Source organism: Bos mutus, chromosome 7 (genome assembly GCF_027580195.1).
Source record: "Bos mutus isolate GX-2022 chromosome 7, NWIPB_WYAK_1.1, whole genome shotgun sequence".
NCBI lineage: Eukaryota > Metazoa > Chordata > Mammalia > Artiodactyla > Bovidae > Bos > Bos mutus.
Window position 1 is genome coordinate 45,289,376 of NC_091623.1, and position 23,686 is coordinate 45,313,061.

Sequence of the window (23,686 nt, forward strand, 5' to 3'; positions counted from 1 at the left end):
CTTGCCTGGGAAATTCCATGGACAGAGGAGCCTGGCAGGCTACAGTCCATGGGGTCACAGAGTCAGCCATAGTGAGCACACACACACACACACACGCGCGTGTTGCAATGCAGGGGACGCGGGTTCGATCCCTGGTCAGGGACCTAAGATCCCACATGCTGAGGAGCAGCTAAGCCCACAACTATAGAGTCCATCCGCTGCAATGAAAGATCCCACATAATGCAATGAAGACCCTGCGTGTGGCAACTAAGACCCAACGCAGCCAAATAAATAAATGAAAAAGAATTACATTCTGTGATGCATGAAAGTTAAATGAAACTCAAATTTCAAGTATCTAGAAATAAAGATTTATGGGAACACGGCCAGGCCCATTCATGGACGTGTTATCTGTGACTGCCTTCCCGCACAATGGCCAAGTTGAGTAACTGCAACAGGGACCCTCTGGCTGGCAAAGACTGAAATATTTACTATCTAGCCCTTTACAGAGAAGGTTCACTGACCCCTGACTCCATGTCATTACATATGACACTCATCCCCACAAAGCCCTGAGGGGCCCGGAGTCAAGGACAGTGGCTCCATCCCATCTGTCAACCTCCAACCCCGCCATGCACTCCCACCCACAACCTGCCCAGGCTTAGACGGCGGGTGAAGCAGGACCTGATCCATCCAGCCCCTGCTTCACTAATATCACAGATGCTAACCTCACAGCCCTCCTAGATGACTCCACCTCCCCCTGCCTACCCAACATCACAGGTACTGTGCCCCTCAAACCCATCCCCCTCCAAAGGACCACAACTCTCCCTGCCTCCTGACCTTAAGGATGCCGCCCCCTTCCCGCCTCCCCGCCAGCTGGTAACGGGAAAGGCAATATATGGAGGGCGGCTCTGGTACCTCAGCACAGGTGTCCATGTAGTTGTAGATGCTGAGTGGGATCTTGGCCTGTTCCCCACGGACCACGTAGGGGGGCAGCGTGAAGTCTATGAAGAAAGGCTTGAAGGTCTTCAGCAGGGTGGGCTCAGCAATGCCCAGGCCCCTCCCGGGGGACAGACCCACCGCCTCACCCACCCAGCTGGTGATGGAGTCAGGGACCTGCACGCTGAGTGTCTCCTCGCCAGATGGATCACTGCAGAAAGAAGGGCAACCATGAGCTGTTATCCAGGGCTGTGCGGCATCAGCCCAGTGGGAGCTGAGGAATCCAGCAACATGGCCTTGGGTTTCAGGGAGACGCCTGGCTTTTCCTGTCTCCTCTACCTGCACTCTCCATGCCCTTCCCAGAAGCTTGACCCAGGTGCCCTCACTGGGTGACAGGACACTGCCCTGCAGCATCTGGGCATCTATCCTTGCCTCTGTGACGGTCACAGGTGTCACCATGGCAACAATTCAAGCTCAGCATCTTCCATTTGGAAGAACTTTCATCAGCTCCGGATGGTCTTAGCCAATTGTTCTGTGCACACCGAGTGCCAGCCAGCCAGCCGGCTGGCCAGCCACCCACCCCGGGGAACATCCACCCTTCCTGGCCTGGCTTCCTTGTCCTGTACGCTCCTGTGGCGCCCTGCTCCCTGTCTGTGTGATTTTCCACGCCTGCCGAGGCCATTACAAAAGCTTCACCTGGGACTAAGGAGAGCGAATCAGTGATCAAAATCTCCCCCAAAAGGGAAGCACTGGATGTGATGGCTTCACTGGCAAATTCTCTTCAACATTTAAAGAATTCTCGTGCACTGCTGGTGGGGATGTCAAACGGTGCAATCACTGTGGAAAACCATGTGGTGATTTCTCAAAATATTAAATACAGAATTACCATAAGATCCAGCAACTCCACTTCTGGTATATACCCCAAAGAATCGAAAGCAGGGTCTCGAAGAAATATTTGCACACCAATATTCAAAGAAGGATTATTCATAATAACCAAAAGGTGGAAGCAACCGAAGTGTCAACCAAAGGCTGAATGGATACACAACACGTGGTCCATCCAGCAACTCCCTTGCTGGTCCAGCGGTCAGGATTCTGAGCTTCCACTGTGGACAGCGCAGGTTCCATACCCAGTTGGGGAACTAAGATCCCACAAAGTGCACAGCGAAACCATAAAAAAAATTTTTAACGGGGTCTATCCACACAGTGGAATGTTATTCAGCCTTAAGAGGAAAGGACATTTTGATACATGCCGCAACGTGGATGCACTTTGAGAACATCATGCTAAGTGAAACCAGCCAGACGCAAAAGGACAAAGGTATGATTCCACGTATATGAGGTCCCTAGAGCAGTAAGATTCACAGAGACAAAAAGAAGAGTGGATGCCAGGGCCTGGAAGGAGGCAGGGATGGGAATTAGTATTTAATGGGCACATGGTTTCAGTTTTGCAAGATGAGAAGCGTTTTGGGGATGGGTGGTGGTTAACGGTAGCACAGTGATATAAATGCCACTGAGCTGGATGCCTAAAAACAATTAAGATGGTACATTTTGTGTTAATGTTATTTTACAGATTTTAAAAATTAGGGAAAAAAAAAACAAAGAACTAACCAGTCCTTGCCTGGGCCCAGCAAGAACCTCCTCCTTAGTCTCAGATCCACACTCTCCGACTCACCCTTGCTCAAGCCAACAGAGGGAGACAGAACACCTCCAATGCCAAATGCCTCCCAGCAACACTCTGGGGCTCTCCACATGTACCATCACAGCCCACTTGGCCTTCACACTCCCTGCCTCCTCCTCTTAGCCCCTTCTGCCTCTCTGATGCCCCAACTCTTGCCCACATGGGTCCCACCTCCTGGACTCCTTTACCCCTTTCTTGTTTATCCTGTGGGATTCAGCTTGGGCTCCACCTGCCCTGGAAGTCTCTCCAGCTTTCCTGAAGGGTCCCTCCACTTCCTCCCAAGCCCCGGCCCCAGACCTCCATGAGAACACTGGCCCTACTGAAGCATGAAGGCTTTAAGGGCATAAAACCTAAATTCTATGAGTGAGGAGACTCTATCTGCCTTGTTCAAGGTGCCATTCTTGGCACCAAAACACTACTCTGCCTAAAACATCACTCTGCACACAGAAAGTAGATACATTTCTACTTTCTGTACATCTCTGATGATGGACAGACAGCACATCTTAAATATGGACTCCCATTACAAAATGCAATAATCAGCAACCTGGGCTTCCCTGGTGGTCCAATGGGTAAGAATCTGCCTGCCAATTTCAGGGAACATAGGTTTGAGCCCGACTTCGGGAAGATCCCTAGTTTGGGAAGATCCCACATACCGTGGGGCAACTAAGCCCGTGTACCACAACTACAGAGCCCAAGCACCTCGACCCTGCATTGTGCAACAAGAGAAGCTGTTCGCAACGAGAAGCTTGCACTGCTGCTAGAGAGTAACCCTCTCGCAGCAACAAAGACCCAGCCAAAAATAAATAATAATAATAAAAACTTAAAAAAAAAAATCAGCATCTGTTCTGACCAGCAGGGAAGATTGCCCATAATGGGGACACAAGCGGTGAGGGCAGCCTGAGAAACCCCCGAGTGTGTGCTTGGTTCTGTGCTGACCATGGCATCGCATGTTGAGAAGGGGAGCCCAGCTCAGCAGTAGGTCCACCCACTGGCCCACCCACTGGCCCTCGGTGTCTGAACTTTCATGCTTAACTGGTTTCCCTGGCGGGTCACCACTTACCTTCTGACACTAAGCATCCAAAGAAAATGCTTAGTGTCATTGGTGTTCTGACACTAAACCCTGGAAGAAAAAAGCCAATTGCAACTGGCAAGAATTTGGCACAGCGCTGCTGCTTCAAGGCAAACGAAAGGAGAAAACAGTGTAGAAAGGAAATGTGCTGAGAAAAGCAGCCTGTTTGGCGGGCAGGAGCCCAAGTCCCCTGAGGAGTGAGGAGGGGGTGGGTGGGTGGAACTGAGTCCGTGTTTCAGGGAACTGTAATCATTTTAATGAGCTCGTTATATAAACATAGTGGATAGAGTTACCCCAAGAGGGAGTTGTGAGAGGCACGAAGCCCTCGCATTTCATATTTCACGGGCACATGTCCGAGGCTGCGCTGGGATTTGGGGCTGACTTCATAGCTTTGCGTTTTATGTGTTAGAAAAGGATGCCCAATGGCTTACTCAGATGTTGGTGTCCGATCTCCAGGCAAACCCACTGGGAACAATCTTTCATGAGTGCCTTTGAGTCAGCCCACAAAGGCAGCGAAGGAAAGAAATCTTACTGTACCTGATGTTGAGACAGTGCCAAACCCATGTTTCAGGGAAGAAGGTCCTTTTCCTCTTCTCTGCTCTATGAAAATTTTTTTAAAAAGAAAAGATTAAAGTTCCATAACTTTAATTCTGTTACTTGGTAAGTTAACATTCTACTTGATTCGGCTATAATATGTTCATTCTCTTACCCAACATGTTAATATGCTGCATGGTTTATTTAATTCTCTTACCTGGAAAGGTTAGCATTCTACTTTACAAGGACTTGACGTGTTAATTCTTTCACCTGGCACAATTTTAATCAACATTCTACTTGATTACAGCTAGAAAAGTGAGGCATCGAAGGCTTGGCAAGACTTGTTAAAAGGAGAGTGGTGCCTCACAGCCTGAGCTCAGAAGGTAAGAAGGGCCACAGGGACCACCCCGAGTCCTCTCCTTTGTTAATTTCCCTCCCTGGGTTTGCCATGTTTTTCTGCATCACGACATGGAACTCTTCCCCCCACTTCCTCTGTGCTTTCCTTGTTTTAGTTCTTTTTATTACAGGATAATTGATTTACAGTGCTGTGTACATTTACATTCTGATGTACACCAAGTGATTCAATTATATGTCTGTGTGCGTGTGCGTGCGTGTGTATGTATTCTTTTTCACACGCTTTCATTCTTGGTTTATCCTCAGAAGCCTCAGAGCCCACAGTCCTCAGGGACTGTCCTATTCTTTAAGAAAATAATATTACCAAGCCCTACTTGACATTTGGCAAATCTTCTCAAGATTAAAAATGCTCATATCCCTTTCAACTTGCAGTTGCCTCTCTGAGGGGTGAACACTGAAATTAACCACAGACACATGTGCAAAGACAGTGTGGTTAACTGCAGCACTGTGGGAATTAACTAACAGCCAGAACCTTCACCAGCGGGGCACTTGGTTTACCAAACGGTAGTACATTCACACAAGAGAACATTACACGTCAGTGAAAAGCGGTGAGGTAAGCACGCATGTACTGATACGGAATGGTCTCTAAGGTTTATTGTTGACTTAAAAAAGAAGGTAGAGAACAGGACTATTCTCCCATTGTGTGTGTTTATTTTTAAGTCCTATGTATACACATTGGAGAAGGAAATGGCAACCCACTCCAGTACTCTTGCCTGGAGAATCCCAGGGATGGGGGAGCCTGGTGGGCTGCCGTCTATGGCGTCGCACAGAGTCGGACACGACTGAAGCGACTTAGCAGTAGCAGCAGCATACACATTGGAAAAGACCCTGATGTTAGGAAAGACTGAAGACAAAAGGAGAAGAGGGCAGCAGAGGATAAGATGGTTAGACAGCATCACTGACTCAGTGGACATGAACTCGAGCAAACTCCAGGAGACAGTGGAGGACAGGGCAGCCTGGTGTGCTGCAGTCCGTGGGGTTGCAGAGAGTCAGACACGACTTAGTGACTGAACAACAAATTTACACAGAAAATTTCTAGAAGGAGAGTTAAGGAATTAGTAACCGTTTTTGCCTCTTAGAAGGGAAAGGAGGATACACCCTTTCATACTCTTTGAAAAAGGAATACACCCTTTGTATATATGAAAGGATACACCCTTTCATACTCTTTGAAAAAAGTTTAACCACATGCATATGATTAAGAAAAATACCTTGTCTTCAGAATAAGGATGCATCGTGTGTGTCAGTCACGCAGTCGTGTCTGACTCTTTGCAACCCCATGGACTGTACCCGGCCAGGCTCCTCTGTCCATGGGATTCTCCAGGCAGGAATACTGGAGTGGGTTGCCATTCCCTTCTCCAGGAAGGATGCATTATCCAATTACAAAAAGGCACAGACACTTGCTTTTAAGGCCTTTATTGTGCCTTTCTGCACTGGAATTTACAATTGCCTTTGTGGTTTGGGGTTTAGAGACTGCTTACAGACCCACTCCAGGCCAAGTTCTCCGGAGGCATGCACACAGGAGGCTCCAGGTTCCCGGAGAGGGATGGCTGAGGGATGCCCAGGGGCCAATATTCCATCTCCCTCATTCAACCACATCTTGGAAATGCCTTCGTGTGCCTCCAGCATACCGCAGGGGGAACCTGATCTGTCCATGCCATGATGTGGAGTTTGAAAACTAGGACTCTCGTGGGGTTATCACACTCCTGCTAAATGTGTGACTCAGGCAGGAAGAAGCTGGAGGGTTCAGGTACCCAGGAACCACTGCAGAGGAGGCTAGGGGATTGGGAAGGCTCAATCCTTCCCAAGGATTTGGGATGGGGGCAGAAAGGGTTTGAAAGAAGAAGACTATCATGGATAGCCAACCCCCGTCCCCAAGACAGATCCTCTGGGTCACTTGTGGCTCAGAGCAAGGACTGAGGAGTCTGGGTGCCACCCTCAAGGTCTCCAGAGACCCAGTTACTGAGGCACTGATGACCACCAGACCCTATCCCTGGCCCACTTGGTTCTATGCCTCTCATTGAATAAGCTGGCAAGAGAGGGTACATCCAAGGCCTGCCTCCCCTTTCCCAGCTTATGCACCCTTACATCCAGAGGGAGGGAGAGGGGGCAAGGTCTTCAGAACACCCTCTCCCTTCCCTAGTTGGCTGGCTGCCACCTGGAGTTGAGGAGCTACTGGGAGAGGCAGAGAGAACAAAGAAGGTGGGAAGGAAGACAGTGAGTGATGGAGGAACGTAAGAGGGGCACAAAGGGAGAGACATGAGAGAAGACGAAACATCACCTCCCAGGAAACAACACTTTCCATGAGACAAGGGACAAAGCCACAAATCCCGGGGGAGATGGGAACTCTTTTCTCTCGGTAAGTGATAAGTTAGCAAACAGACAAGGAAACGAACATGAGTGAGGATGTAGAGGATTTGGGTACCACCATCAAAAGTACACATAGAGACTCCTATACCCAATGACAGGGGCTTGGATATTCTTTTCAAGTAGATGTGAGCATTTACAAAAGCTGACCATATAGCCAGTCTCTAAAATAAAAACCAGGCAATGGATATCATAGAGACCATGTTTGCGGGCCACAGGGGATATCATGCAGACAGTGCTCACTGGCCACACGGCCCATCTGACCCACATTTATAAAACACATAAAGGTAGTCATTTAAAAAATTACCTGAAAATTGAAAACATATCTGGGCAAGTCACAGCTCAAATAGATAACTGTTCCACAAGTTACAACCTATTTGGAACCCAGCAATCATGGAAACACTTCCTAGCACAATTTAGACGCAGCCAAAGCAACACTCTGGAGGAAAATTCATAACCTTCAAAAGGCTTAAATGCCTGAGTTAAAATAAAAAAGGGCTTAAAATTAATTACTTTGGTGTCTAACTCCAAAAGATAGAGTCAGAGGGGAAAGGGAAGGAGAGAGGAAGTAAAGGAAGGAGGAAATGGTGGGAGGGAGAAAGGGCAGTAGAGAGAATTTTCTAAGCAGTCTCGGAATGAAAGGATCAAACTCCAGCTACCCACCCTGCCCCAGTTCTTCTGTTCCCAGGCAGATCTACTCCCCCACAACACCTTCTCTCTTCACCCCCAAACCCCCAACCTCAAGCACGTGGGTGGGGGCGAGAACTGGGGGGAGAAGAGTCAAAGTGCCTAGTGCTCCCACCTGCTGGGCCAGTAGGGATTCTGGCCCCCTGGGGACATTGGACAATGTCTGAAGACAGTTTGGGTTGTCACACCCAGAAGAAGGGGGGTGTTATTGGCATCTGGTGGCTGGAGATCAAGGATGCTGCTCAGGACTCTATGGTACACAGGATGGCCCCACCACAGAAAATGACCCAGCCTCAAATGTCAACGTGAGTTTAGACAACCCTGCTCAAGGTAATGGCAATTACCTGGGGGGCTGTCTGGAGGACACAGCTGCCATCAGGCTCCCTGTGTGTGGCTGGAAGGCGGGGACAGCCTCATCAGTGTACAAGCCGCCGTCCTGCCGGTGGTTTAGGCTCACCAGGTCCGTCATCACCACCAGGCCTGTTTCCTAGGCAACAGACAACGCCCAGACCCACAGTGGGGAAGTGGATATGTGGCTCCAGAAGCCACTGGCCCAACACCACTGTTGCATAGCCCTGGGGAAGTCAGTCCTCTCTCTAGGCTTGGCGACACGGACCAAGAGGGAGACAAGACCAAGTGACCATCCAGGGCACAACAGAGTTGGGGTCAGAATGCTTGTGGGCTAGGCTCAAAACGGAAATCAAATCCTCATCTCTTAGGATTCCGTTTATATGAACTGTCTAAAACCATGGGCAGATCAGTGGTTACCAAGGGCTGGGGGAGGGTGGATAGGGTGTGGCCGCTGATAGGGACGGGATCTCCTTTTGGGGTGATGAAAATGTTCTGGAGCTAGACAGAGGTGCTGGCTTGCACAACACCGTGAATGTACTAAATGCCGCGGGATTCTTCACTTTAAAATGGGTTAATTGTGGCTTCCCTGGCAGTCCAGTGGTTAAGACTCTGTGCTTCCAGTGCAGTGGGGCACAGGTTCAAACTCTGGTCAGGGAACTAAGATCCCACGTGATGCCCAGTACAGCCAAAAAATAAAGAATAAATTTTTTTAAATGGGTTAAATGTCTGCTATGTGAATTTCACCTCAATTAAAAAAAAATCAATTGGTACAGTGCTTAATCCAGACCCAGAGCCAATGACTGTGAGTTTCAATTATTACTGTTGTAATATACGGATATATTTAATGGGCTTCCCGGTAGCTCAGCAGTAAAGAATCCACCGGCAATGCAGGAGATGCCATTTGATCTCTGGGTTGGGAAGATCCTCTGGAGGAAGGCATGGCAACCCACTCTAGTATTCTTTCCTGGAGAATCCCATGGACAGAGGAGCCTGGTAGACCTACAGTCTAGGGATGCAGAGAGTCACACAGGACTGCAGAGACTGAGCACATGTGCACGCACGCATTTGATATAGCAAAACGCTAACTGTGGCACCAAGGTGGTGGATCTACAGGTGTTTACTAATTTATTCAACTTTTTATATCTTTGAGAAATTTCCATAATAAAAATGGGAGGAAAAGGATGTCTTTTTTTTCTTTTCTGGCTGTGCCATGAAGTTTGCGGGATCTTAGTTCCCTAACCAGGAATTAAACCTGGGCCCTCGCCAGTGAAAGTCTGGAGTCCTAACCACTGGACCACCATGGAATTCCCAAGGATGCCTTTTAAATGATTTAAAAACGGGGATGAAAAGTGCCCTCATGCATTCAAGTGGAGACCACCAGAACGCTCATGTGGGCTGAAATGACGCTTGGGGATACTGCATCCCCAGCAGCCCCCTGGTCCCTGGAGCCAGGACGGAAGGCGATGGATGAGAGCTATAAATGTCAGCAAGGGTAAGGCTGCCAACTGACAACACAGCACCCACACACATCGTGAAGGTGTGCACGCATGCTAAGGCTGCTTCTGTCGTGTCCGACTCTGCAACCCTGTGGACTGTAGCCTGCCGGGCTCCTCTGTCCGTGGATTTCCCAGGGAAGAAAACGACTTGGTTGCCATTTCCTCCTCCTGGAGATCTTCCCGATCCAGGGATCACACTCACATCTCTATGTGTCCTGCATTGGCAGGCGGGTTCTTTACCACTAGCGCCCCATGGGAAGCCCTTGTGAAGGTTTTGCTTCCACCAAAGCACTTTCAAGGTCATCGCTCCAGAACGATGTTCTAGTTTGATCCAGAACAAAGCTGAGGTTATCAATGAACACTCATTCTGCTCTCATCTGTTCTGCAAATTGGGAAGGTCTGCATCCAAGCTTCCACTGGGGAGAATCAAAAAGATTCTGCAGCACTCAAGAGTTTGGAAACTTCCACCCTGTACCCCGAGACCCTTTGTTTCAGAGGAAGAGGAGCTCAGAAGGGGACGATGGGGTTCAAGACCACCTCTCCTTACAGCAAAAGCAAACCCGGAATCCTTGGTGACGCCCCAGGGCCACAGGAAGACAGAGGAGCGCCGGCGTCGTCGGGCCGTGAGCCCAGTCCACCAGAAGGGTCCATCCTCCCTGGACACCCCAAAGATATCAGAAACATCATAATCTTCCAATTCCCGGAAAACCTACAGGCAAAGGGCAACAGGGACTGGTCAAATGAAGGTTTCTTTTCAACCCCAGTGGGTCTGTCACGCTCCCATCTCAATCTCCTCTCACATGGATCACTGGGAACCAATCTTAGAGGACACAAGAGTTGGGGAATTAACCCATTTTAAAGATGGGCAAACTGGGGCTGAAGAGGTGGGACCCGGACAATGTCACATTGGATTTGACTCCAAGATCTTTCAACTATACCCAAGCAACAACAGGGGTGGGGTTTGCTGAGAATGAACCCAGCGGAGAGAGAGAAGCTGGGTTTATATCGATTGTGTTCAGTTAATGAAAAGGAAGAGACCTCCTGCAGGTGCCAGAATGCAGCGTCCAAGGGCCCCAGTTCACCTGGGCGGGAGTCAGGCGAAACCCAGACCTGAGCAGGTAAACGCTCTTGTCAACCGCAGCAACACACACACAGCTGCCCCTTGCAGCCTTGAGCCGCAGGTCGACGACTTCCCCGGGCTGGGTCTCATTTGCTGAATATGTCAGTGAAACCTGGACCCAAACACAGCAGAAGAATCAGGAGCTTGGCCAAACTCTCCAGACCCACCCACCCTTTCCACCCTCCAAGGAGAGTCAGAAGCCTGGCTTTGCTACCCAGGTGAGGACAAGGGCGGAGGGTTGGGTGACAAGAAGTAGGCTGGTACAACTGGTACATTCTGTGCAGATGGGAGTGGGGAGGGCTGGGGAGACAGGTGGCGGCAAAGGACATGTTGCAGCCAGTTCTGAAGGGTGCATGGTGAGGGCAAAGGAGGCTGAACCAGGTTTGGGGGACATAAGTGGTGTCCCTGAGGTCTGGAGCCCAGCAGGGACAGAGAAGACTGCCCACTTTTCCTGTGTGTATGAATGCAATCCCATCTGGGTGACTTCTGGAGGATCTCCCAGTCAAGATGCAACTTAGATTTCCTTTATTCCCAAAGGTAGGACAGTCCTTACAAGTCCTGCCTGTCACATCACCTGGAGTCTGACTGGTGACTGTCCACAGTCCACCCCAGCCTCAACACCCTGGAGCCTCCAGCCCCGATGGCGCTTACCTATCCTCCCCTCCCTCCCCCAGTTTGGTTCCCAGTGCCCTACCTGGTTTTCAAAGAAGGTCTCAACAGTAAACTGGAGGCTGTCAGCCACCCCTTCTCCATTCTCTCTGACGTAGAAGACTAGCAAGCGGCCAAGGGGGACCATGCTGGGGGTCACAGGCAGCTGGAGAGAGGTCATGCACACGCTGACCTCTGCTGCTGGGGCTGGAGGAGGCTCTAAGATAAGTGAGAAGAGACATGAAAATGCAGCGTCTCACAGTAGGACCAGCGATGCCCCAGTTGCCCAGCTTTACCATGAGGGCTACCATGGGGTGTAGCATGAGGAGGTGCCAGCCCAGGCCAGGCCCAGGGTAAGCACTCCATGGATACTCACGTTCCCTGTTATTTCACCCAGAAAGGATGATAAACCCAGCACGACGTGGGTGCACAGTGTCAAATGCACTGATCATGCCGGTGGTTCTCAACCAGAGCAATGCTGACTGCCAGAGGACATTTGGTAATTTTGGTTGTCACAGCATACGGGTGTTACTGGCATCTAGTGGGTAGGAGCCAGGGATGCTATTCAACACCCTAAAATGCACAGAACAGCTCCACAGAGAATAACCTGGCCCCAAACACAGTAGTTCTGAGGGTAACAGAGTGGCTTAGAATCAGAGAGACTGTCTACCTGTCTCCCTATCTATCATCTGTCTATCCATCCAACCATCTACTCACCCATCTGTGACTTTATCTATCCATCCATCTATCCATTTATCTATTGATGCTTCTATTTATCTATCCATGAAGCTGTTCATCCATCCATGACTGTCCATCCATCTATCAATTTATCTACTGACGATTCTATACATGAATCTATTTATCTACTTATCCATCCATGGGGTCACAAAGAGAGGGACACGACAGAGCAACTTTCAGCTTTACTTTCACTTTTTCATCGATCCATGACTCTATCATCTATCTCTCAATTTATCTATTGATGGTTCTATGAATCTATCATCATCTATCTCAGTGATTCTTACCCAGGAGTCTCTTTCACCCCCAGAAACACTGGCAATATCAGGAGACATTTTAGGTTGTCATCCTGCGTGTAGGTGGATTGCCACTGGTATCTAACGGGTGGAGACCAGGGATGTTGCTCAGCACCCTAGCGTGCACAGCACGGCCCCCATCACAACGAATACCCTGCAAGTGTCCACGGTCCTTAGTTTGGGGATCCTGCTCTGGGCAGAGAGGCTGTGAAGAAGAGAGGGATGGGAAGACCCAGGGGAGAAAATGGGTCTTGTGGGGAGCATGTGGCATCAAGGAAAGCAGGGAGAAGGACTCCTTGATGGGGAATCAGTCTGGGCAAAAGCAGAAGGGGGTTGGCAGAAGGCAGCATGGCATAGTGCAGACCTGCTCAGGGGCCCAGGCTACGGCAGCCTCAAGAGGAGCTGGCTCCAGCAGCTGGTCACTGCCCACCCTCCTGGTCCTAGTCCAGTCTTGCCTGGCATATGTGCCCTTCACCCTGAAGCAGGCTCCCCTCCGGGATGCACTCTGCTTACCAAGCCTTGCTGGGATGCCCATCCCAGTCTCAACGGTTCAGAAGGAAGAACAGGAACCTCCAGCCTGTGGATGAGCTCACCTGTCTCAGAAAGGTGCATTAAGCGAATGGGTTTCTCCAGGACTGCCCGCTTGCTTCTCTGCTGGGTGACGTGGGCAGGCTGCTGGCCTGAGAGCACGATGTTGCCCCTCGCAGCCACCTCGTAGTACAAGGTGAAATTGCAGGGACACGTGGACTTCACAGGGAAATAGGCATCCTCCCCAACCTGTGGGAGACACGCAAGCATGGGGAGCCCTGCCTGGCACTCACAGAACAGCACCAATGCCACAGCTCACCCCAGGAAGAAGGCCACTCTGGGGCCACAAGGAGGCCAGGAGAGCTGGGGAGGAGCACTGGCCGCAGAGCAGAATGCTCAGTACCTGTCCCTGGCTGTGACTACATCATCATAGCGACCCCAGCTGATGCTCTGAAAACGGAGCTGTGATGTGGGTGAAATGTCATAAGGGCATGGAAGCTCTCAGTAAGTGCAGTGTAGTAAGTAACTGAACCTAGCCTCCCAAGAGGTCTGGCCTTTGGCCACTGCTCCTGGGAGTGATCTCGAAGGCCTTGAAATGTTCTGCCTGATGAGTCTTTGTTTATCTAGGGTCTGGGACCACACCAGATACTAACAATATAATTTATGGTGGGGACCTTGGGCCACACTATATAAGTTTGACTTACAGAAGGATTAAGACTGGGGCCAGCCAGGCAGGTAGTCAGCCATGTCTATATGACTGACCCCCAACAAAAACCTTGGACACTGAGGCTCAGGTGAGCATCCCTGGTTGGCAGTACACCACACATGTAGTCACACATCATTACTGGCAAAGTAACACTATCCTTGACTCTGTGGGGAGAGGACAACTGGAAGTTTACATTCAGAACTCATCTGGCCCCTGCCTTATGATCCTCTTGCCTTGCCTGAGTTCAATCTGTATCATCCACTGTACTAATTGTAACTGTGAGTATGACAGCTTTCAGAGATGCTGTGAATCCCTCTAAAGACTAAAGAAACTGGAGGTGGTTTGAGGACCCTCAAATTCAGCAGTTGGTGTCAGGTGGGGGGGGATGGTCTTGGGGACTAGTCCCTAACTTCACAGGTGCAAGTGCTGGAAGGGGGCTGAAACTTCTCACTGGATAGACACTGATGAGCAGGTTCTATCATAATCTCCAAGTTTCCAGAGTGGGGAAACTGAGGCTTGGTCCATTCTCAACATTAGTGAGTTGTAAGAAGAGGACTCAAATCCCAAAGGGCAGAAGCCAGAGCCCCATGCTTAACCTCCAAGTTGCCCTCATTCTTTGTGATACAACCAAAGTCTCCCAGGTCCTGTGACCTCCCCAAGGGCTTAGAGTATGACCATATCCCACACTGAGGCAACAAGTTGCATGAGAAGTCTTCCTCTGGGTCTTTGCCCCAGAGGTTCCCTCCTATGCTCTATGATTTACAATTCATGACTCTCCCCAAACATCTGGGCCACCCTGAATGCTCAGACGAGGAGTGGTGAGTGGTGAGTATCATTCTTGCTGTGGGTCCTTGAGTAAGTCATTTCACCTCTCTGGTCCTCAGTTTCCCCATCTGTAACATAAGGTTAAATCTCCTGGAGAGAAGGTCCTGAGGATCCAATGAGATGATAAATGTAATAATGAGTATATTATTCTCAACACTGAACCTGTTCACTGTGAGTGGTTAATAAATGTCATTCTACCTCCCACTGAAGACAAGAACTTACTTGTTTAAGGAGCTGGCCCAAAGGTGTTCCCACAGCCAAATTTGGGGAATTGGAACAGCAGAAAGAAAAGTGAACCTTTCAAGAATATCAGGGTCATGAAAGACGAGGAAAGACTGAGAAACCATCAGACTGGAGGAGAGAAGTACAATGCATGATTCTGCATGGGATCCTGGACCAAAATAAAGGAATCCCTGGAAAAACTAGGGAAATCAAATGAAGTCCAGAGTTTAGTTAACAGTCATCTCCAGCGCTCATTTCTTAGTTTTCACAATTGTACCATGGTTTGTACATGAGATGATGACATTAGAAGGAAGTGTGAGTGGCCTTTTTTGCCAAAATGCAAAGGCGATTCTAAAATTCATATGGAAACGCAAACGATCCAGCATTAACCAAAACAATCTTAGAAAAAGAACAAAGCTGTAAAACTCACACTTGCCAATTTCAAAAATCATCTTCAAGACACTGTGGTCCTGGCAAAACGACAGACATACAGATCAATACGATAGAACTGAGAGTCCAGAAATAATCATCTATGGCACACTGATTCTCAACAAGGGTGCCAAGATCATTCGATGAGGAAAGAATAGTCTTTCCCGCAGATGATTCTGGAACAACTAGATCTCCAAATGCAAAAGAATGAAGTTGAACCCTACCCTCACACCATATAAAAAAATTAACTCAAATGATTCAAAGACTTAAATGTAAGAGCTAAAACTATAAAACTCTTAGAAGAAAGCATAGGGGTAAACTCTCACGACCTTGGCTTTGGTAATGATGTCTTTGAGACAGGCACCAAAAGCAAAGCAACAAAAGAAAAATAACAAATAACTTGGATTTCACCAGAAGTTTAAAATCTTTGTTGCATCAAAGGACACTATCAGGAAAGTGAAAAGACAACACACAGAATTGGAGAAAATGCTTTCGTGTCATATATCTGATGAGGATGGAGTGTCCAAAATATATAAATGACTCTCACAAAAACAAAAAGCAAACAACACCTAAAAAATTTAAAACAGTAAGGGAAGCTAGAGGGAGGAGATAGAGGGACTCTCTGCACTGTATGGGCAACTGTTCTGTAACTCTAAAATTATTTCAAAATTTAAAAAGAAAAAAAAAGGAAGTATGATGGTAACCGATTATAACAAAGTGGATACTTTTTTAGAAGTATATAAGATGACAGGCACTCTAAAAACAATCACACAACTAAAAGACTGGTGGAGAAAATTCTTCACAGAGGAGCACCACCTGGTAAGTGCAAAAGGGATGCAAGAATCGTAATAAATGCATAAATCAGAATCTTTATCATGAAGCCCCAAAGTGATAACTGATTACAGCAGGAATCATCAGAGATGCTAAAGGCGGGACTTCCTTGGCAGTCCGATGGTTAAGACTGTGCACTTCCACTGCAGGAGGCGTGGATTTGATCCTTGGAAGGGGAACTAAGATCCTGCATGCCATAACATACACCCCACTCCAAAAAAAGATGAAAAAAGCATTGGGCGAAAGGTTGCTGAGGGTCAGAATACTGTGGCAGGTCCTCCGTGTCACCCAGATTATTTATTAGCCTCGCCTGCAGAAGAGCTGGTAGGAACTAGACTGGGACCGAGGATAAGATCAGCTTCAGCAAGGGTGGGGCTGCCCAAAACTCCGCCTCCTGACAGAAGGTGATAAAAGTAGCATGTCCGTAGTAACATTACCAAAACAGTGCTTCAGCCTGAATCTCATTCAGAATGTGGGATCATCTACAAGACCACAGGCTTGGATTCTTCACAAAAGTCACGGTGATGAAAAGGTCCCAGCTCAGGAGTGATTACAGACACAGAAGAGCAAATGCAACATATAAATGTATCCTGAATAAAATCCGTGCACACACACACACACACAGGTGAATACACACAAGCACACTCACACACGGGTGCACATGACTATGCAGACAAGCATGGGTGTGAATCCACACTATAGACACTCTATATCTTGAGGACACCTTTGAAAATCTGATGATTGCTGGTGAATTAAATAACATGATTAATACAACTTTCTTAGATAGGATGACTGAAAATCAGGTTGAAGAATGTCTTTATTTTTAAGACTGGAGAATTTAAGAGGGAAGTATCAAGATATCTGTAACTTACTTTCAAATGCTGCAGCCAAAAAAAAGTGGAGAGAAATGGATGAATGGGTGAGTGAATGGATGGGTAGATGGATGGGTACGTAGAAGATGGATGGGTGGATGGATGGATGGGTGGGTGGGAAGGGGAGGATGAATGGATGGGTGAGAAGATGAGAGGATGGGTGGATGGGTGGATGGATGGATAGATGGCTGAGTAGATGGATGGATGGATAGGTGGGTGAATGGATGGGTGGGTAGATGGATGGAGCAAAATATCAATTCATAAATCTAGGTGGAAGGAACATGGTTATTATACTGTTTTTTTCTATTTCTCTAAATTTATAAACATCTTCCTTATAATGACACCCAAACAAAAGTCTGCTCCGGTTTGAGATGTTGCAAAAAAAAAGGAAAGAGCACAAACTTTTTTCTTCTTCTCATGAACTAACCCTATGGCATCAGAGTCACCCTGAAAAACTGGGGTGACAGCCCCCATTTGCAGAGCAGCTCCTCGCTGCACATCCCTTGGTGCTGGAGGAAAGGAAGAGGACCCCGACACAGAGCCTGGACTGGACCAAGCACAGCCACTCTTGCCTCAAATTCACACTCAGGGCCCCTCAATGAGAGTCTGGGACAGGGAGAGTGGGCGCCTGCTGATCTGACTCAGGCAAGACAGAGGTGTCCCTCCCAGGGGGATGTCTGAGCTGCCCTGCCAAGTCCTTGCCTACTGGGAACACGGGTCCCGGCAGCTGGGACACAGGACTCCTTCCTGTCCACACGGGAAGGCAGCCAACGCCAGCCTCCCCACGCTGCACCGCTGATTGAACAGCATTAAAACCAGAACAGCGTGTTCAGCCAAGTTGGGCACGATCTCAGTAGAGTTTCTCATTCTCATTACCCCCACAGAGGGCCACTCAGCCCTGGTGCACAGGCAGCCCCAACTCCTCAGTCCCTGCATCCCAGGGACCCCTTGAAGACTCAGGTTTCGGCAGAACTCCTAGGGTAGGGAGTGTCAGAGGTTTATGGGACTGGTAGGGTCTGGGAGACCCATCATCAAGTGGCTTCCACAAGAGACAGTACTGGCGAGCCTGTCACCACCACGGCAGCTGGGCTCAGCCTCCTGCGCTCTCAATTAGGAGCGTTAACAGTGTGCTTTATAAAACACGCGTGCAGGCATGTGTGCATGCTAAGTTGTTTAAGTCGTGTCCAGGTCTTTGTGACCCCACGGACTGTAGCCCACCAGGCTCCTGAGTCCATGGGATTCTCCAGGCAAGAATACTGGAGTGGGTTGCCATTTTCTTCTCTGGGGGATCTTCCCGACCCAGAGATCTAAGCCAGGTCTCCGGCACTGCAGGCAGATTCTCTACTGTCTGAGCCACCAGGGAAACCCTGTCACTTATGTTATATATGGACCCTAAAAATGAAAACGAATGAACATGACAAGACAGAAACACACTCATACAAACAGAGAAAAAACTGGTGGTTACCAGTGCGCAGACAGAAGGGAGGAGCAGCGCGCGCAGGTCCCCTGGGGGCAGGTGCGTGCTGCTTGCTTCCTGGGCCCCCTCCTGCCTGGGCAAGGGCGCGCCTGAGAGCCTTACCTGCAGGGGATGGGAGGGCGGCTGCAGCTGCAGGTAGCACTGGCTGGGGGAGTACCAGCTGCTGAGGGAGAGGTAGCTGGGCAGGTACTGGGCCCCCACGGGCTTTCCGCTGAGTGCCGTCACCTTGGTCTGAAGAAGACAGGGTATTCGGTCAAGGTTTGGAGGCTTGGTGTAGGAAGGAGGGTCCTGGGGATGCTTCCACCTGCCTTGTTCTGCAGCAAGACCCTCTCATGCTCCCATTTCCCTCTGGAGAAGCCCCTCCCCAGTTCTCAGAGAATGGGGTCCTGTGTGGCGAGCTCGTTCTCTCCCATCTCCACAGGAAGCAAGTGTCAAAGACTGGCCACAGGGTGCTGGGTGCTGGCTCAGTCAGGGGTGGGTGGCCCACTGAGAGGCAGTTCCATCACGTATTAAGGACCCCCACGTCCTGGGCTTGCCGGCAGCCACAGGGGCTTCTCGGAGGGTACAGCCTGCTTCGGAAGTGAGCACAGGGGAGATGGCGGTCAAGAGAGGGGGCAGCTGTGTTGGACTGCATCCCTGGGCTCTGGATGCAGCTCCGCCTGGAGCCCTCAGACCCCTCTCTGAACACCCCAGGGACTGGCAGTTAAACTACTTTTGCTCCTTTGGGAGTTCAAACCTGCTGCCTTCACTTGCTGCTGGAAGAATGCAGTTAACACAAGGAAGATGCCAGAAGCAGGGCATGGGGCACGGGTTTGTCTAAGACCTCTCTGTGACACAGAATAAAGAAGCTGGCCTGCCTTCATCCCAATTACTGGGAGATAGCCTCTAAGCCCCTGGGATTCTCCAAGAGATGGGAGTGTCTGTGTTACTCACGGCAGGTCCTCATAATGCGTGCTAAGGAGCAATTCAAGATGGGGACAGCCAAGCCAGAAAGACCGATCATGGGATTAGAGGGTAGGGGCTCTGAACCACGTGATGTGGTATCAAGTTGACCTCAAGAGAGGGGAGATGGCTAGAGACTGAGTTCAGTCATGGGGTCAATGATAAATCAGTCAAGCCTATGTAATGAAATCCCAATAAAAGCTGTGGACCCTGAAGGTGAGTGAGCATCCAGATGGGCAGTGCTTTCTGTAAGTGTTGTGGGGAGGGCGAGGTGTCCCAGATTCACAGGGACAGCACACAAAGCCATAAATTTGGGACCCTCCAGCTCTCGTCCTATACGTGTGTGTCTCTCTCTTTGGTTGGTCCTAATTTGAATCATTTCGCTATATAAAAAATATATTTGCACATAGAGAAAGTTGCTAAGAGAACAGATCTGGTGTGCCCAGTCCCTCAGCGTGTCTGACTCTTTGTGGCCCCATGGACTGTAGCCCGCCAGACTCCTCTGTCCATGGAATTCTCCAGGCAAGAAGACTGGAGTGGGTTGCCATTTCCTCCTGCAGGGGACCTTCCCCACCCAGGAACTGCACCTGCATCTCTTGTGTCTCCTGCATTGGCAGGTGGGTTCCTTACCACTAGCACGATCACAGATCTTACAGATTCTCATCACAAGAAAAAAAAACAAGTGTAACTGTATAGCAATTGAACACACTGTGGTATCATTTCATAGTACCTACATATATTGCATCATTACACTGAATGCCTGCAATGACTATGTTACATGTCAATTATATGGAGAGACACACACACATATATATGTCAACTAAAAGTAAAGTTTAAAATTCATCCTTCTTTTTAAGAAAACAATTAATTAAAGACCTTTTCTTAGGCAGTATTTGGTCACAGAAATAGACTGTCTTTCTATTAAAGTGACATTTTTGGGAAATGCTGATTTTTGGTTATATGTCCATGAGAGACAACATTATTCTGCTAATTCTAGTATTTGGAGTCACTTGGGTTTTGCTGCCACCTAATTCTTAAAAGACTAATGGAAATTAAGGACTGTCTTTCAATCATTAAGAAATCCGTCCTTGTTAGGTCCTGGGGTAGTTGGAACCCCAAATTTGTAGCCAGTTGGTTAAAACTGTTGGTGGCCTGGAGACCTTTGGCTGTTAAAAATCTTTAGGGACATGCTGCCCACAGGGGACACAATGATCCCAAGTGTCCTCGGCTCCCACCTACACACTGACTCTCAGCTGCCCCTGTCTCCACCACCCCAGCGTCCGTGGGGCCACCGTGCCCACCGTCAGCCACAGAGACGATGGCTGGGACGTCCTCTCTGTTACTCCTGCTCCTCCCGTCCCTGACAAGGGGACACCAGGTCCTGCCAATTCTGCCTCCACAGCCCCGTCATTGCCTCCCACCTGCACACCTGTGACCTCACCCAGACACCGCCCCCAACTATGGACACTGGAGTGGGGTATGCGTGTGCGTGTTCAGTCACGTCCCATTCTGCAGCCCCAAGGACTGTAGCCAGCCACACGCCTCTGTCCACAGGATTTCCCAGGCAAGCATACTGGAGTGAGTTGCCATTTCCTCCTCCAGGGGATCTTTCCTGACCCAGGGATTGAAGGCTTGTGTCTCCTGCATTGGCAGGCAGATTCTTTACCACTGCGCCATTTGGGAAGGCCTCTGGAGTGGGGAGAGGTTATAAAAATCAGACCATTCAGTCCACCTGACTCTAACACTGCCTTCTGGGTGGACCCTAAGCAACATCCTTTGAGGTAAGGGGAAGCCCCACCGGCTCCCTCCTCCATATCTTCCTGCAATGGCTCGGCCAGCTGGGCACTGCAGAACCTAATTATACTATGATTGCAGTGCTCTGGGCCTCTGCATATGTTGTTCCACCTTCTGGGAAGCAGCCTGGCTGAACCTCCCCCTGGTCAGGAGTCCACCTGGGAAGATCCTTTGCGGGGAGCCAGACACCCTGACACTTTCTCAGCGTCCTGCCTCCCTCTGGGGTGTTTGGTTTATCTGACCTCCTGGCCAGCTCTCCCATCAGACTGAACTCACTCAGGGCAGGTGCCAGACCCAGGAAGACTGACCCAGTGCCTGAGCGTGGCCTGGAGGAGGGACCAAACCCATGTCTGCTGGCTGAATGACAAGGGTCTAGGTGACTCACGCACCTCCAGCCACACATGCTGGGCTGACATAGGGATGGAGGGGATTTCAAACTCCACCAGCCCACCCTGGGACACAGACTCCACGGTGTAGATGTTGTCCTTCGGCGTCAGTTCTGCCCTGATCTGGACGGTCACTCCCTCCGCCGGGCTACCATCCGGGTACGACAGCTCCACCTGGAATGGGTCACCAAGGAGTCACTGTGGTTAGGCTGGTGACACCCCCCAAACTGATCTACAGACTCGGCCCAATTCCCCAGCAGAATCCCAGCCAGCTCCCTTGAAGCAATCGACAATTTGATGCTAAGGGGCCCCAAACAGCTAAAGCAATCCTGTTAAATAATCAAGAACTCATACATCCAATTCCAAAACTTGCTACAAAGTGCAGTGGTGAAGACGCTGCACCTGATGGAACTCATGTGAGGACAGATATGAAAACTGATGGATCAGAATTGACGGTGCAGAAATAAGTCCAGCCATCTACAGCCAATTGATTATCGAAAAAGATCAAAACATGGCGAAGGGGAATCCCCTGGCAGGTTCAGTGGTTAGGGCTCCTCCCTCTCACTGCAGGGGGCACGTGTTCAATCCCTGGCCAGGGAAATAAAATCCCGCATGGCACATGGCATCGCAAAAGAAAAGGATTACAGTCAACTGACTTTTGACAAGGGTGCCAAGACCATTCGATGGGAAAACAACAATTCCTTCACCAAATGGTTCTGGGATAACTGGATCTCCAGATGCAAAAGAATGAAGCTGAACCCCAACCTCACACCATGTGCCAAAATTAACTCAAAATGAATCAGAGACCTAAATGTAATGGTTAGAACTACAAAATACTTAGAAGATAACACAGGGGAAAGCTTTTATGACCTTGGACTTGGCAAAGAAGTCACAAGGCACAAATCACCAGCCATTTACCTGGTGCCCCAGCCAGGAAGGAACAGCGTGAGCAGTGTGGTGGAAACAGTTCCATGTGACTCTTAGACCTCACTCATTCTAGCAGGTAGAAAAGGCAGTCAGAGAGAGGGGTTCAAAAGACATGGATGTTGTGAAGAAATATGGTCAGTGGTTCCTGAAAGATCCTGGAGCACCTCTCAACTGTGCAGGTATCTGGTGATGGGGTGACCAGTTCCATTCTTTTTTTTTTTTTAATGTGGACCATTTTTAGTCTTTATGGAATTTGTTACAGTATTGTTTTTGTTTTCTGTTTTGGTTTTGGCCACAAGGCATGTGGGATCTTAGCTCCCCAACCAAGGATTGAATCCGCACCGCCAACTTGAAGGCGAAGTTTTAACCACTGGACTGCCAGGGTATTCCCAGCTCCATTCTTTAATGCAGATATGAAATGAGTGCTAAGTCGCTTCAGTTGTGTCCGACTCTTTGCGACCCTATGGACTGTAGGCCGCCAGGCTCCTCTGACCATGGGGATCCTCCAGCTGAGAATATTGGAGAGGGTTGCCAAGCCCTCCTTCAGGGGATCTTCCCGACCCAGGGATTGAATTCATGTCTCTTAGGTCTCCTGCACTGGCAGGTGGGTTCTTTACCACTAGTGCCACCTGGGAAGCCCCTAATGCAGAGAGTGGATGATTTCCTGGGTGTAGGTGAAACACTCCCCTTTCACTGAATGGACGGCCCCAAGTCCACTCATACATATTCCGTATGGTGCCTTAGCTGGGACCCTCAAACCCAGGGGCACATGAGCCATGCCTCTCCGCATGGAACAGAGAGCTGGGGGTGGGGGCTGAGATCTCATCATGGAGGAGGGAAGGGAGGTCCCAGAGCAGAGCAAGAGGAGCAGGAACAACACGAAGACAGGCCTCTAGGACCCTGTGGGTGACCCATGGGATGCAAAAGGGAAGAGGGGTGTGGGTGCCAGGCAGAGGCAAGCGTCACCCTGGGGTGACACAAGGCTCCACTGATCTTGCCCTCCCTTCCCCCCAAATTCCACTTGAAACCAGATGCCCCAGTTCAGCATCTCGAATCTCTAGTCATCTCAAATTTTACTGTGTAGAAGAATGGTGTAGTAGGTGGAAGGGAGGCAGGGGCTTGTTCTAAATGCCACTCCCCACAAGGGAGCTGAATCAGACTGTCTCAGAGACGGGGATCTGCCTTTTATGAACTTAGTAGTTAAGTCCTCTAGACATAAAGTCAACCCAATTAAAGAAGGCGATACCATCATGGAACTGATTTAATAAGTGGATACATAGCATTGGGTTTGGTGCTCTAGGTTTGGAAATGTCTAACTATGCTCAGCAAAGCAGCCCCTTAATCCCAAGACGGCAAAAGTTCTTGGTTTTCAACCACATCACGGCTGCAGGGCCTTGCAGGGGTAACACAGTGGTCCTCGGGCAGGAGTTAGGGTGGGAGGCGGCA

The 23,686-nt window shown here is 49.4% G+C and overlaps 1 protein-coding gene across 3 annotated transcripts in view; it reads right to left on the bottom strand.

Annotated features, from left to right (window-relative positions):
- The window catches only part of CPAMD8 (C3 and PZP like alpha-2-macroglobulin domain containing 8), a 99,506-nt gene that overhangs the window by 52,541 nt on the left and 23,279 nt on the right, over positions 1 to 23,686 (bottom strand). For all 3 annotated transcript variants that reach the window (XR_011464724.1, XM_070373262.1, XM_014482947.2), the window contains exons 12-20: positions 21,317 to 21,487; positions 18,294 to 18,422; positions 12,895 to 13,078; positions 11,317 to 11,489; positions 10,585 to 10,734; positions 10,050 to 10,211; positions 8,000 to 8,142; positions 4,194 to 4,256; positions 892 to 1,123 (exon numbers count right to left, since the gene is read on the bottom strand). Coding sequence is in view for 2 of the 3 variants with exons in the window: in XM_070373262.1 (XP_070229363.1) it covers positions 892 to 1,123; positions 4,194 to 4,256; positions 8,000 to 8,142; positions 10,050 to 10,211; positions 10,585 to 10,734; positions 11,317 to 11,489; positions 12,895 to 13,078; positions 18,294 to 18,422; positions 21,317 to 21,487 (1,407 nt within the window). In the remaining variant the exon portion in view is untranslated. The remainder of the gene's footprint in view (positions 1 to 891; positions 1,124 to 4,193; positions 4,257 to 7,999; positions 8,143 to 10,049; positions 10,212 to 10,584; positions 10,735 to 11,316; positions 11,490 to 12,894; positions 13,079 to 18,293; positions 18,423 to 21,316; positions 21,488 to 23,686) is intronic.